This window comes from Perca fluviatilis, chromosome 16, assembly GCF_010015445.1.
Source record: "Perca fluviatilis chromosome 16, GENO_Pfluv_1.0, whole genome shotgun sequence".
NCBI lineage: Eukaryota > Metazoa > Chordata > Actinopteri > Perciformes > Percidae > Perca > Perca fluviatilis.
In genome coordinates, this window is record NC_053127.1 from 16,029,447 (window position 1) to 16,046,402 (window position 16,956).

The window sequence follows — 16,956 nt, forward strand, 5'->3', positions numbered from 1 at the left end:
CCAGAGCTCATCACATGTGTTTCCTCTCTCAGCTTTTCCTCATAATAAAGAAAAACAATTCTGGAGCATGTGGCCCATTGTTAAAAAAAAAAGAAAGAGTGAAACAGATTGAGTAAGAAAAGAGAGCATGATGGAATCAGAGATAAAAAGGCCAAGTACAGAGAGTCCTGCCAGGAAGTGAGAGGATTTAACACCACGATAAGGTTGTATTGATCAGACGCCTTTCAGTCTGTTTACCTTTCAGAGCCAGCAAACGCCTTTCTTAATCTTTTGATTCCTCTACTTTTGAGTCAGTCCTTTCATCACTTCAACAATCCATCCTGGACATCCACATTGATTCTGTCTGAATCCAGAACAGCTCATGTTTGATTTAAACTCTTATTTGATTCAGAGGTGGGGTAAAAGTCTTTTTCAAAACTGTAATTTTCTATAGCTGTAACATTTCAGATGTCTGCCTGGATTGTTCCTGACAGTCCACTACTTCTCACAGTTGCCTCAGTCATGCACATGTCGGCCACAAAATCAATGCACTCACTGCCCAGGCACTTGAGATGTCTGGCTGCAGACTCCTCAGGGAAAATCAGTGCCAGTCCCATGAATTGTTAAATTCAAGTGGTCATATGGCAATGTGCTTGACTGTTCATGAACTCTTGTGGAGCTGCATCCACTGAAAGGCAGTGGAGAATACATTTGTCATATTCATACACAACGTGGCTTTCCCTGATGTGTACGAATGTGACAAAGATGCCATTGGTAACACAGAAAAAAGTCTTCAGAGAGATAAATAAGATTTTGCATCATTCTTACAAGTCAAAACACATGTTCGACCAGTTAGATTGCTTTGATGAATCTAAACATCAACAAACCATGATCCTTTATCATCATCCATTATTTCAATAAGTAAATACACACTTTTCAGATATGTAACTGATCACATAAGTTATATGTTGTAGGGGGAAAGACATTTCAAAATAAGTTAATACACCAAGTGACAACACTAAATTTCCACCTCCTTGTAGTTACATACAGCTCAGTCATGCTTTCACTAATGCAGACAGCGTTGAAAGTTGCACTTACACGTTACAGTTTCACGTTACAACGGACAAGATGTGTGACTTAATTAACGGAACATGGTATTATCATTACCGTTCATAAATAGCCTGCCTCCTGGGATTCTCATGCACCACAGTGTCTTTCGCCTCCTGTGAATGACAATAAACAAAAATGCCAGCAGGCAGTGGCAGTCTTGTGGATGAAAATGTCTAAAGAATGAGAAATGCGAGAAGGGGAAGCCATGATTTTTGTTTAACATTTCCTGCACACTGTTGAATCCAAGCCTCAAAAAATTCTGGATGGACCTGCAGGCAAAAAAGGTGAAATGTGCTACTAAGTAGACATAACTGATGCATGGGCCACTGAGCATAAGAGAAGGCATGATCAGTTTATACGTTGAGGATAGTACTGTATGTAGATGAAGTCTTACATCATTTACAGACTATATTGGATACTGGTTCATGGATCTAAGGGGCAGGTCAAGGCTGACACTCATTATTATGGACACCTACAAAAAGGCCGTCACATAGCTTACTGCTGAATCCAGCATCACAGCAAAAGGGCTGTCATCAGTTCCAACCAAAGATAGAGCTACAAAGGACACAATTAGAGTGCAGTAAGAGGGGTCAGATGAGACTGGAGAGACAAAGAGTGGAGATTGATTGAGAATGGATGAAACAAGTGGATGGAAACTGAGCAAAAATGAGATTGATGGTGACCTAAGGGGAAAGAAAAAGAGGAGAAAATGAGAGACAATAAGGCTCGATGTTAATAATGATGAAAAAGAAATTAATAAAGTAATCATATAAAAGAAGAAAAATGGATGATCATTCTTGCAAATGATGATAATGGTGATATTAAAATGAAATGAACGGCCATTTAACCTCAGATTCAAGACTTGTACAGATATGACTAAAGCCATCACAGTCAGCACAGTGTCTGTATTACTACAGTCAGGAAGAAACATTTGTATCTGTAACATCTGCAACAGTCACATTTTGAAAGTACCCTTCCCAACCTTGTATGTGTGTGTAACAGATGGATAATGAGTGACCGCGTGACAGAGGGACAGAGATAGTGGCTGGTGAACACTCTGCTGGGAAGGGATAATGCTTGTGTGATTGTTTGCCGATTACAGTCTGTTTGTTGATGCTGACATCATAGATTATTCCTCCCCGGACACTGTGTAAATTGCTCCTGAAACATGCTCTGGCAGTGTGCACTTTTATTACCGCAAACGTAACTGTTTTGTGTACACGTCTTCACCTATTGTATAAATGTTCACAGTGTGTAAGCTCTTAAACTTCATTGTTTTGTCATTTCATTTTTAATACAACACCCACCAACAGAAATCAACTTTTTTAGGGGGCTTCGGTTTGATTTTAGTTTTTTCCCCACAATGAAATAATGTTTTTCTATTTCAAATGATACCAACACTTATCTAAAGTGTTCTAAATTCCTTCCAGAAGTTGCAATATTTTCCTCTCTGTACACTTTCTGCCCCTGTACCATAGAGTTCAGTTGTTTTATTTATTGATATCGCAGCACTCTACTATATGTGTGGTCTGTATTTCCTTCTACTGCTGGCTGCCTGGTGCCAACAGTTTCTGCTGCTTCAGGCTGCTCGCTTGGTTGCTTTCAGATTAAAAACCACTCTATTTTTCTCACTGTAAAGAATCACATGGTCATAGGCTCCCATTAATCACCCATGTTTGCACATTGGGGACATTCTTAGATGAATGTCTGAAATCAGTACCAAGGAACTGGCCAGGTAAACTGCAGATGGAGATTGTTGCTATTAAGCGATTTTTCTTATACTCATTTTTAATTTTACCAGCATTTTTTAAACTCCAAGAGCCACTTTTGCCCTTTGCATCAATGCTGTGTTGATATCTGTCTTTTACTTTTATTTCTTACACGTTTTAAGTAACATTGATGTTTGCTGTTCCAAGAATCGATGGTTGATTAATGAATGGATGGGTCAAAGGTAAAGAAGTAATGGAAAAATAGTAGATGTATTGATTGACAGATCTGTGGATAGATGGATGGCTGTGAATAGACCTGGAGAGAATTTTACAGACCCCGACATAGCAAAAAAGCTGACTAACAATGTGACAATCAATACATATTTTACATAAGGCTGGTACATGCAATATCTATGTATTGTCATGCAGTAATAACAAGTCTTACAGGCTGTGACATCACTCTGTATCATCTTGTGATGAATGTCCAAAAAAGGAGAAAGCTATTGATTCATCTCTACAACTTATGGAAGAAATGCTAAGATTTTTTACGTTGTTTCTGGTCTAACATTTATTAAATATAAGCAGTCTAATTAAAAGAAAGCTGTAAATATAAACAGTAACAGTGTGAGCCCTGATGTCCGCAGATCAGTGTGAGCTGCGACAGATAGACCAGAGTTGGTGGTTTTTCCAAGAAGGATCATTAATTTGCATCATGAATGTTTAAGAGAGCAGTCTGGATACAGTGGGTTGAAAGTGATCATTTGCAAGTACTATTAATGAATGCCAACAAAGGCTCTAAAATGGAAACTTTTTGAACTTTGCAGAGAAGGCTTGATTAGCAATCAGTAGGATTGGTCTTCAAGAGGAAAATGTCACTGTGCCTTCATGATCACAGTCCCTACGCATGTCCCCATTACAATTAGGGCACTGCTGATCTATGTTAGTCATAAATGGGTAATTTTCCTTCATGTTCAAACTATCTTGAACTTCAAAACATACTTTCGAAAATTGCCATCTCTCTGTAACTATTTCTTCTTTGCATCGTTCTGTTCTCCACCTCCCCAATACTACTACATTCAATAGACAACTACTAAATTCAACTTGAAATGAGAATAAAAGCCAGGCAGCGAGTGCCAGTGGTATCACATTTGTTCTGGGAACTTGCGCTAACGTACCTCCTGTACTCTGATTACATAACCTGCCAGTTTACTTCTATAACATATGGTGAATTATACTGTACGTGCATCGGCATGTGTCACATACATTTTTTGACGTACTGTTTTAGATTGCTGTGGCTTTATCATAGACGCACTAAGATTTACAGTAAAGACCCTCGGGGTGGAAAAGTGGAGGAAATCAATAGGCAGAAAGAATGAAGGACAGGAAGAGGAAAATAAATTTGCTGCTAGAAATGAAAACTCCTGTCACCACATAGTGTCACTCCCAGAAGCAAAATGTAACACCTGCTTGTAGGGAAGAGGGGCATTTTCACTCAGCAACCACACAAAAAAAAAGCAAGCGTGTGTGCAGAAGCACAGTCACCAAGGCTTACGGCCCTTAAATACAGGGGTGAGAACACATTGGCATGAAAGAAGTGGCTGGTTTAAGAGAATCTGAACAGTCAAACACATCATTTCACGCTGCCTTGTGAGGGACTAATTATGCTGCATCAAGAGAAAGACAGGGAGTAGAAGAGAGGGAAGGGAAGAGGGATAAGAAATGCTTCAATCTTGATACTTATTATGCCAACCTTGCAAATATAGCTCGAACCAACAATCTGCCAAACACGCCTCTTGCATTCTGAATATGCTGAATTTTCATTTGGCAGCTGACATCTTTGTCCAGAATTCATTCCCAGGGCCAGGGCCAGTTCAATCAATATCTGACCGACCATGCTTCTTCCCACAGCTAAAAGACAGACAACTGAGATGTAAAGCAGGCTCCTGCAGGTTCAGACTCCTGATTTGACCAGCGTCTGCCATTCTGAAGTGTCCTTGGGCAAGACTGGCTGAATTACTGCCAACTTTAGTTGCTGTTCTTTTGACCTCTCTTTGCCCCGGAAGAGGGCATTTGGAAATATAATCTCCTTAAGGGATAAACACATTATCGCATTTTTATTACATTTGACCTGTGATGACATCAGGTTGTGCCTTAGCGCTGTGAGCTGCTCTAATAACAATCAAAGAAGACTGATTTGTGGACCAAAAGAGCATATGTCTGAGTGTTTGAACTAAAATAAAATCCATTTTATAGCAGTGATATCAGCTATGAAGCAGAAAATAGACTTGTATGCCCAGAAAATCACAGGGTACAGCCAGCGTCTCAATTTCCCTCTTTTCTGATTGATACTCTATGGTGCTACACATCGGTCTGATGCCCAAGGGAGGAACAGACTATTTCATTGCGTCTTTCACTTTGTTTTTGGTCTGGTAGACTGAACACTCACTCATATAATCTTAATGTTTCTTGGGATTGTAGTAATAGCATAGCAGGGTTGAGTCCTTTAATAATTCAGTTAGTATTCAATGTAGTATGGTAATTGATCAAAGCCACTAGTTTTCTGATTGTAAAATACAGTAGAAACTGTATGTACGATTTAAGGCTTATGCAGAATGAGGCTTATACAGAAAGACTTGTGGCTTATCCTTGTGGTATTATGTTGTTATGGCCCCCTTTGACAAATACCTCATGGACTATGGTGTTACTTATTCTCATCCAGTGGACAGTGTCTCTCAAAGGAGAAAAAAACATGGACCAACAGCGTTATTGATATGAAGCACTCAGGCAAAGGGAGTCTCAGAACTGCAGTCTTAAAACTTGGGCAAACTTGGTCAATACTTTACATATCTGTTGTGTATTGATAGAATATCCGTGTAAAGGTGATTATTTGTGACAATTAAAATGTACACTCAAACACAGACGTGGGTTAGCTGACAGGTAGCCACAGACATTAAGGCCAACATTTTGGTTCTCTAGTCGATCCAGTGCCTGATTAAAGGTAATGTTAGGGCAGATTCATAGATGTTTAGAGAGGGAAATAAATGATCATTTGGTATTTTACAGCCACATGCTGACTTCAGTTTAAATTTCATAAATCCACTGGAGGACAGTGTGAAACAATGATTGAATACAAGTGGATGAGGAGATGCAGGTTGAGGAGAGGGGGATATATGAAAAAAGTTAATTAGAACACTTAATCACAAACTAGGCATTTATGGTATGTTACAAGTGTCTGAGTGCTTATACTTTCCACATTATGTAACCTAAATTAGATTACAACCACTGTCAAAACAAATGCTGAAAGGACTTAATGGTTTCTTTTCGTTTTCATTTAGAGCTTTCTGGCCATATTGTTTGATGGCCAAGCTAATTTGCATTATTTCCAAAAAATTATAAATAAATAAAATAAATAAATATAAATAAATATGATCTGCTGTCTGTTCAGTAAATATTCAAGAATAAGCTTGAAGCGTAACTCTCGCCAAAATGCAACCTAGGGTCTTTTTGTGAATGTACCCGACTAAAAAGACTCACCGTAGCTCTTGTTGTTTCCGGTCGCAGCCATTTTATCAGTCAAAAACAATCCATTTCCGAATACAACATAACAGGGAGGAGAGTAAAGATGGAAAGCTCCTAAAGCTTAGTTCCATATAAATAAACGGATTAGTTCTTGTTTTGTTAATATTGAAAAACAACATTGACCTTGTAGTTGAAAAAGGAGCCTCATATGGAGTCCGTTCATTCGCATTCGGATATCGACTCGTTTTGACTGCCGAGGTGGTAGCGGCCAGAAACAACAAGAGCTACGGTGAGTTGTTCAAAACCTTTTTTAGTAAACTCTGGGAACAAAAACAATGTTGTCAATGCTTTCGTTAAAGCCCCAGTGTGTAACGTTTGTAGTTGTTCATTATCAAAATCTGTATTGCCCTTCACAAACTTGTCCTTTTTCATGAGTATTGACCACCACCATCAATTTCAAGTATTCCTATTAGCTTGGAATTTTACATTTGCGCTTGCATGAACTGGGGTAGACGCTCCATAATGATGCGCCATCTTGAAATACGTTAGCCGGTAAGGGACATACAGGCTATACTGCGCCGCCTTTCGTGTTTTCGACTCACAGCTGCAGCTAATGGGTATCATAGCTTCCTGGCCCCGGCAAGTTTGAATAAGGAAACATGAAAGACAACACGTATTCAAAATCAGAATTTCAGGAACAGTAGTCTTCTTCTTCGCCCAGAAAAAGAAAACTGATATTGAAAAGAGCAAGAGACCGGAAAAAGAGTGAACATTGGAGCTGCTTTGGAGGCACACACCAAATCCCAACTAGTTAATTATCCTCCGGACCGCTGCAGTCTCCTTTTCTTTCTCTCTCCTTTCCTTCGGGTGGTTGCGCGTGTCCGCTCGTGGTGTCCGCGCCACTCTCCGACATGAACTCATGGATGTATTAAGAGAACGCATGAACTCCAACAACGACAGCTGATAGAGGGCCTTTTGTACACCTTCACTTTTTGAAGCGTGAAGGCTACTGTAGCTGCAACACTGCATGGCGAGAGAGAGTTGATTGCGATATATGATCTCAACGTGTAATTCTCACATAATGTAGTTTTAAGGTGTAGAGCCCCAGGTGATACTTCGAGCAAAGTTTCATGTTGTGTCGAGCCTTCTTAGTGTTTTTAAAATAGCTATTTTGAGGCTAGCATAAAAATGCCCCTAGCACTCCCATTCAAAAGGCCATTTGACCGAAAAACAATACGGTAAATCTTAAAAGTGGCGATTCCGTCCTAAATATGCTTTTAAACGAAAGTTTGACTCGGGTACATTCACAAAAAGACCCTAAGTTCCATTTTGGCGAGAGTTACGCTTTAAAGTGCAGTGCAGGAGTCTGACACACAGAACTCATATGGAAAAATCCTTCACTAGGATTTGCCAAAATGAAGCAAATGAGAAGAACAGAAAGTTAGAGAGAAAGAAAAGAATATTGGACAAAGGCGAAACCTCAATCTGAGCGAGGACAGAAGAAGATGAAAGAGACTGAGGAAGAGACAGGAAGGCAGAAAGAGAAGGCATAGGGAGTGAGAAACAGTGGCAGAGAGAAGCAGACAGCAGAGTTGAGGTTGGACACAGAAAAGAAATGACGGAGAGAGAGTGATGGATAGTAGAGGTTTATTTGCCTTTATTGTGCTAACATCATTTATCTCTGGTGAACAGCCTCCCGGTGCTGAGAGGCTGTATGACAGAAATCAATCAGAGGGCAATCGTCCATACACTTCCACTGATGTGCCAACCCATCGATAGAGGCATGAGAGAACGGTAAGGGAGAGATAGATACATGGAGATAGCAAGAGAGAAAGGTAAAAAAGTGCAGAAAAATATAGAAGTTAAGAAAAGAAAACTAATCAAAATAGAGTAGAAGAAAAGAGATGGGAACTCATTATCCCAAAATGATTGTTGTGGATGTGTCTACTTATTCGAAGTGTCAGTCAAAAGTCCTTTCATGTTTGTATGACCACCAAACACTCCAGCAGTTGTAGCCTTTCCCATAAGAAAACATCATTATTTTTCCCAAAATAACCCAACACTATGAGGGAAATATCTGAGTCTGCTGCTTGCAATTTTTGGGAACAAAATAGTTGCAGTGTGTGTGCGTGTGTTTGTTCTATTCAACTCTCCGTGCAGTGTGAGTCAACTAGGTCTTTTTACTGGCCAGAGCTAACACAAGTTGTGAAGGTCCCTGCTGAGATCAATACATCAGAGCCTGGAGCACTTGTCAGGAAGCTGTGTGTGTGTGTGTGTGTGTGTGTGTGTGTGTGTGTGTGTGTGTGTGTGTGTGTGTGTGTGTGTGTGTGTGTGTGTGTGTGTGTGTGTGTAATAGCACGTGACAGTCATTAGACTTCAGTCAGAACTCCTGTCCACCCTTGAGGAGAAACAACATGAGATCACATGAATCAACTGCTGCACATAAAGTACAATGCAACGACACACACACACACACACACACACACACACACACACACACACACACACACACACACACAAAGTGCGGGTGTGTGCGCTGAGTGATGCTGGCCAGAGGCACGGCCGACAGTCTGTCACCTCTGAAGACAAGAATGGGAATCCCACCTGACATCAGCCTCCCTTTCTCTGCCCAATGGCATAAAGATAATAGTTCCAAGGCCAATGTCACTTACACACTGAGGGATGACCACAGGCTTGCACACATCCGCTGTTGGTGCATACTTCACACACATACATGCCACACTACATGTATGATGTATGTGGAGAAAAGGAGGCTGTCGGGAAGTACGGAAAGTGACCTACATCAGGCTCTCACTTAGGGTGCATCATCTTTCACAAGTTATAATGTACGTGCATGTACACATATGCATTCCCATATGCACTCACACAAACAAACACAATCATGCACTCAGTCCTGAAGGAAAGTCTGACCTTACACTCACATGAGAGCACAGGTTGCCACATACATTATACTATACCATATTTACACACACATGCTAGTCTGGCTCACAGGTTGTACATGGGATAAAGCCTGACATCCGCCACATCCTCACGCGTCAGATTGCCCCTTTTTAGTTTTTCCAAGGTACCATAGATTTGCTGAGCTAAAATCCCCTTCCTCCCTGCTTCAAAGTTAAACACAATCTCACCTAGGAGCAGCTCAGTAAAACCAAAGTCTTTTGTGTTGGTCCCTGGAGCAGTTTGGGGATTAAGTGCCTTGCCAAAGACACAAGGCAAGCTCTCCGATGCACGCACTTGCCCAATTTTAGCCTGAGGATCCAGGTTGGAGCTGGCGGCCTTCCAGCCACAAGCCCACTTCTCTTCCTTTTGGGCTGCAGTTTTTGCATTTAACAATGCAGTCGATTTACTGGACACTGTAGTGTACAGTCTAGCTTGAATAGATTACTATTATGTGAGGTTTGATGTCATCACACAACTTTGCCTGCAGTATTCTTGTCACTTTAGTTTATCAGCAGGTTTTCTGGCTTGTTGGTAATTTAATTAATTTAATAATAAACCAATATATTATTAATGAGGTTATATTAGCAAAAGGCAGCTGGGCCATTTAATGGTTGAAAAAAGTTGTTATGGAGGGAGGCATAAAAAAGTTCTTAATTAAGAACCTTACGAAATAATGCAAACAAGAGTGAGAGTGAGATTTTGTGTTTTCCTTTCCTGTGACTGCACTTAAGTTATATTCTTATCATTTACTAAATGATTAGCTTACAGAAGGAACAAAATATAGCATTCATTTTCAGTTCAAATTCAGACACAGTCTTGCTACTGTAGCTGCGCCTCTGGTGATTTATTCTACAGCTTTCCAAAAATGCTGACATGCACGTGGGCGTCATTGACAGGAAGCTGGGACACGCTCTTCCCAAGATATCTCCTGATTGGTATGAACAATGCACCTTTGAGTGAGTGGATCATTCAGTAGCGTCACCTACCTGTCATAGAAAGAAAATGTCAAATTCCTGCCATTTAAAGAGCGAACATATTGTGTCTATGACAATGACAGGAAATTGGTCCTTTTCTATAATTATGTATGCTTTTTCATAAGATCTACAAAGATATTGTCCCAGTAAGTGGATTAACCAGGTATAGGAAAGTGATCACAGTTGCTGCAGTTTACATTACCTCAAGTGCAGAAGAAGAAGAAGAAGAAGATGTTTCAATTTGAAATGCTCACCTTGAGTGATGGATGCAGGCATCCTTTTGGCCACTTAGTAACCATATGCATCATTCCTCCACAGTATAATTAAAATCAAACAGTTTGTGTGGCAGCTATAGCCTTTAAAATCTGAAACCTTGACCTTTAATTATGGCACCTCCATCAATGTAAATTTTGAAGCTGCCAAAATGCATAATTAATCTACAGTTCGGCAAAATTGGACTAGGAGTGTCAGGCAAATGCTTTGACCCTTAATCGGACCAACTGTGGAAAATAGTTCATTGTATATTGAAAAATTGAATTAGTGGTGCTATCGTATTACCTGAGATTTTATAAATATATACATATATGGCAGGAGCAATAAAGAAAGATAGAAATTAGTTCAACCAGACAGAAAAAAGGGAATAAACACAACATAAACAGTTTAATGTTCACCTCAATTAGTAAGATATTATAACTCTTCAGTGTAAATACCAATGAGAAATTGCAGGTCTTTACATTTACACATTTTCTTTCACTTCAATTAACAGGAGAAGTTGGTTTTTACCACTAACATGACTCAATGTGCTACGAAGCATCAACACTGCACACTGATTTATCTTTTGGGAATGTAATTAAAGTATCACTTTGTAGCTAAGAGTGAGACACCACTAAGACTGACTTATTTTACAAATCTGACTTATCAGGGCTTGGATTTTACAGTCCATTTAAGTGGTGTTCTAAAGCTAAAAGGTTTGACAGGAAATCCAACTGATCAAAATAATAAATCAGATCCCTCCCTAGCAGTCTTTAGTGTTAGCGAGGCTAATATCTGTTCACAATATCTGTAAATTAAAGCAGCATGTTACGGTCAAAACCTGTGAAGCCAGTGTGAAGAGCTACATGGAGATGGATATAATTATTAAGTTTAATCAGAATGTCATATATCAAATGTACAGATGGAAGGCTACACACACAAACAAGGATCTTTAATACACTTGTTACTGCAGCTTTAGCCGTCTCATCACGTTCATTTTATTTCAACAGGCAGATTGGCTACTGGCAGACTTAACAATTCACCAGAGTCTGGGGTCATTTTTCAAAACACCAATTACTTGTCTGCATCTCATCGATCACAGGGCTAGCTATTCACTCAGAGTGACATAAATTAACTCATATGTCCCTAAACAAAGGTTGGGAAGAGACTTAATTGCATCTATCATGGGGTTAGGTCCTCTATCCCTCAACTGTATAGCGTGAACATCTTTTTATCTGAGGCTGATACAATTTTAATTGTGTGTGTACCATCAAATCACACTAATATATGATAGTGTATGTGTGCATGTGAAAGCAAGAGATCTAGAGCTGCTGTGGGTGACAAAGGGTGTTGTGTTCCATTTCTGTCACTGCCTTTGATGGGTGATGCTTATTTCACATACAGTAGTCAGCAGTGTGTGTGTGTGTGTGTGTGTATATATATATATATATATATATATATATATATATATATATATATATATATATATATATATATATATATATACTTAGTTTTATACAGAATGTGTGTCCTCCTGCAGTTTAGAATAACAGTTGGTGTAAGTGTCAAAGCCATCCAACAAATATTTCTTCTATTTATACTGACATAAATATAATTACAATACGTGTAGCTGTTTATGAGCGCTGGTCGGAGGAACAAATGTTGGTTGGTTGGATGAATTGATTTCAGTTCTGTTGCCTCTCTATAAACAAGCCAAACATGTCGAAGAGGACAAAAAAAACAGGGGGGGGGATGGCATTTATTTTAAGCAGCCTTATTTATAGTGTTGTACTATCTTACTTGAAGTGCATTAAGTGCAATGCTCAACAGCACATGAAAAGAAACCATGGTACTATTGAAGTTGAGTAGAGAATGCTTCAAAAGCGGAAGCTTACGCTTGTGTGTGTGGTAGTGTCGATGGTGAGGGGCGGGGCTCAAAATCAGAATAGGGGGGCGTGGCATGCGTGTGTGTTTGCCTCGTGGGTTTTGATCTCTCTCCTCACTAAACACAGTGGAGTCCATCAGCAACAGATACCCCTTCAATTATTCAGCAGGTTTGCATGAAAAATAAATGGCTTCTTCCTGCAGTGAGAGGTGTGGTGCTGCTCTGGTTCCTGTGAGTGTTTCAGCTTTTCACTGTACACTCACACAGAGGTTAGGCTGGACAATTGATTCCTTTCAATGGATCACTGCATTTGTCTCATTATTGGTCAAGACCAAAATTTCTGGGCAGCTGCCTGAAACTCATCAACACAGAGATACTCTGCAACCTTTTTTGACAAAAATGCCTGCTCACTGTAAGCTCCAGGTCGGGTGAAAACAGAAAGTTTGAGAAAAAAGTAATAAACAGAAACTCTCCTCTGACCAGTAACACTTCAATTGCAAGCAACGCACAGACTTTAAAAAAAACATTTTATAGAGGGTGATGGAAAAATACCCCAGAAGTTTCAAAGAACAGGTTGTTTTTTTTCTTTAAAATATTGCTAACCTAAATAAGCTAGTTCGCCAAGGTAATTGTTCCAACAGTGTTTGAATGATTTATTTCTATCATTTAATCACTACTAATCACAACTAGACAACTCTTCATATATATATATATATATATATATATATATATATATATATATATATATATATATATATATATCAAACACAATTTTGACTGAATGTGTATTGTTCCTGGGTTTTAGTTACAGATTCAGTTACAGATAAATTCGTTGGCTGGTAAACGGGACAGAAAGAAAATAAGAAATTAAGCTGCACATACAGTCTTTGTACAGTTTAACCTCTATTCATCATTATATTGACAGACTCCAGTTTGCTATATTGTTTGTCTGTACCAATAATTCTGTGTGCAGCTAAAAAAATCTAGTTCACAACAAAGAATCTAAGAATTATTCAATTTGTTCTGCAGTGGCCACTCCTGCTTTGAATCCAAACATTACTGCCTTCAGTGTTTTACTGTATGTGCATGTCAATCTGGACCTCTGTTGTGTGGTTTCAAACGGTTTAGCTCCTTTGTTTCATGTGACAGCATGAATCTATGAGGGTAGTTCTCTGAACAATATAGGCTTGTCACACAGTCAGCCAGCTCACTTCAATGATTAGACTGGAATCGAGCCAGGTGTCTCTGATGTCACATTACTTTGTTCTAGGTGAAAGCCATTTGGCACTAGTCGACTTTTCTCTTTGTCTGTCTTCAGCACTTCTTACTTTGCCTTTCTTCTCCTGTCTGACTAATTTTTGGCTCTCTTTGTGTCACCGTCTCATTTTTCTCTTCATGATGATCGGCCCAGAAAGAAAGAAAAGGTGGAAGAAATGCCTCTGCAATAAACTCTAATGTTAGCTTCCTCTCTGGTTCCCTCTCTTTCCAGGTGGTCCATCACGTTGGTCCTCCCCTCCATGTGACTGCTGCTGCAAGAACCACAAGGGCGACGGAGAGGGCGAGAGCGGAACCTCCTTTAACGAGCTCTCCACCTCCAGCTCTGAGAGCCAGTCAGAAGCCAGCTCTCCCCAGGGAACAGTCATCTGCGGACCGGTCAACCGCCAGTCACACCCTCATGCCAACGTCCAAACCCTGGACAGGCCGGCGAAAAAGGGCCCCATCACCATGCTTCAGCAGTCTGACCAGCGGCGAAAGAGTGACTTGCTGCGCACGCTTACGGCAAGCTCCCGCGACACCAGCACCTGCAAGAAAAGGCCGGCGAAAGAGAAGCTGACAGTCGAAGAGGAGCTGGATAAGTGCATTCAAGACTTCCGCAAGATCAAGATCCCGGAGAGGTTCCCTGAGAGGAAGTACATGTGGCAGGCCGACCTGCTGAGAAAGTACCGCCTCTGAGCCAGGAAACAGGACAGAGGTAGCAGACACATAAGGCCAAGGATCAGTTTACATGTTTTTTGATCTTGACTTTTGCAACAAAAGGGAGATAACACTTAACTCATTTGAATCCACACCTTTATGCCACATGGATGAAAGTCCAGAAAGAAGCTAGTAAGAAGCATAAAAACTCTCTTATTGACATATGTAGTGCATATGTATGTGTGTGTATGTAGTTTAGGCCTACTGTATGTACTGTAAGTATGTGCTGTACCTTGCTGAATGCTTCAGAGCTATGAATAATGTATCCCTGAGGACTAATCCAAGTGGGCGAAAAACATCCTCTATGAACCAATCAACCAACCGAATGCTTGCTAATGGCTATTTAGCATTAATAGGGGTTGCCGAGGGTTTACTGGACTGCGCACACTATCATCTGTCAAAATTTCTCTGGAAAAACCATCACAGGAGCCACAGTTTTGGCCCACAAAGACACATTGATTTAGTATGTGAATGTGTGGTAATTTGTGTGTGTGTGTGTGTGTGTGTGTGTGTGTGTGTGTGTTCTTGCACCCAGTTGGCCTAGAGGTCACAGATAAATCTGCATCAGGACCCATTAATAATTCATGCTATCCCGACAGTGCTCTCACTATAAATACACCCAGAGCTCTCTGCTGCCAGGGTGGCGTAAACAGCTTGGTCAATTACTTAACTTTTAGGCAACATTTTGGGACTTCTGCGGCAGGAGGAGGTACATTTTCATAATGAGCACAATCAATTTTCTTCTTCTAATATCAGTTGTATTGCAAAGTACCCCAAGTGCATCAAACTAGCCTGCATTGCATTGATTTTAGAAGTGTTGACTAGATGTGGAGCAATTACCAGGTTACTGTGTGACGGATGAGTGAGGGTGACTTTTGTACACACCTATACACACACTTTACCATTTACATAATTTACTAATTAACAATTACTTCACCTAAATGAACACAACACTCACAAACATTCATTCCCACACAGAAAGTGATCAATTGTGAGGTCATTTAAACCATGCTCAATATGACACCTACAGTAAACACAGACAGAATGGGACAGGATTGCTACACAGGCTAACAATGGATGCTTTCTTCCCCGACTGTTCACACGGTGATCGATAGTTATTGATGATAGGGTCCAGTGATGGAGCTGATCGATGTGGTTGTTGTTTACAGTTATTAATGAAGCCCCTGGGTTATTTACGAAGACAAGCTGGTCATGTATTTAGTGAATATTAGCCATTATTCATGTATGCATTTACGCGCACCTTGCTCAGTCCAAGTCAATGTGTTGTGATGAGGTTACAGAAAGATGTCAGACAGGTATTATTAGTAAATAGTGCAATTCAGAAACACAATTCAATTTCCCCAGTAAATTGATTGTTATTTATTTAAGGCTCTTGCTGGATTATATCTTACTGACAGAATGATTTAGAAATTATTTCAGGGTGCAAATTAAATAGTTGACCACCGAAAATGGAAAAAGCACACAGATATTCAGCAATGTTGTACATGTAAAACAATTATTTTGAGAGTTATGATGGCAAACTTTTTGAAGCCTCGAATGCCATTTAACACAATCGTTGTCAGATTAGTTAATTGTTTATTTAAACTGTTAATGTTAGTGTAATTGACATCACAATCTGTGTTTTTTTGGAGAGATGTGTAAAAGAGAGAACATATATAAAAGGGGTTGGATATATTGAACAGCAGATTTTAACAGTCAAAACAGCTAAGGAAACAAATACATGATGCAATGAGAATTAAAGTTAAAGATGTTAAGATATTTTAATGGTAGATAAAAAACTAACTTTAATGTGTCATCTGTGAGGGGCAAATAAAAAGGATGATGTCTGTAGAAGGAAGCTTCTTAACACTCACTACGTCCAATGTATGAGACAGATTTGATTAAAAAAAGACATAAAAAGGAAACCTTTTCACATAGGAACTTGATTAAAACTTCTTATTACTTGTCGTCGTTGCAGCTTAATAAGTGCAGAGGAATGTGCTTTATAAACAATCATAGCTTTTACACAGCACAAAGTATAAAGTTAAATTAAAAGCACACACACACACACACACACACACACACACACACACACACAAAAATAAAACATGCATAAACCTATTTAAAGATCAGTTTATTTAAAACATATCCCTTACATGTTAATAAAAATGGACAATTAAAACAAAGTTCTATTATAATTATTTTTCTATCTAAAGGCCTTTAAATCAATGGATTATCAAATGCCCTTATGTTGCCCATAAAATGTATTTCCTGTGAGAGAAGTGATTCATGGGTAATAAGACATTTCTGGTTATAGTATATTCAGTGATGCCCATATGTCTGTGGTTTATTACAGTATATACATTCATATGCTTGAAATAGGTGCTCGATAAAAGCCAACCATTTTTCTCATGTCAATACAATGAATACAACTTATTTTTCTACATTGCTGGGATAATACATTGTCATTTTAAAGTAATTTATCGTATGAGCTGAAGTGGAAATATGTTAATCCAGACTACACATTATATGTAAATAAACACAATAAATCATACCTAACCAGAATAATGTATTATACTCTCTGTATATAACA

General features: G+C 39.4%; 1 protein-coding gene across 1 annotated transcript in view; it reads left to right on the forward strand.

Annotated features, from left to right (window-relative positions):
* The window catches only part of kctd16b (potassium channel tetramerization domain containing 16b), a 72,781-nt gene extending 56,529 nt beyond the window's left edge, over positions 1-16,252 (forward strand). Inside the window, exon 2 of the mRNA XM_039778505.1 lies at positions 13,879-16,252. Coding sequence (XP_039634439.1) covers positions 13,879-14,342 — 464 coding nt within the window. The 3' untranslated portion in view covers positions 14,343-16,252. The remainder of the gene's footprint in view (positions 1-13,878) is intronic.
* Positions 16,253-16,956: the final 704 nt, after the last annotated feature.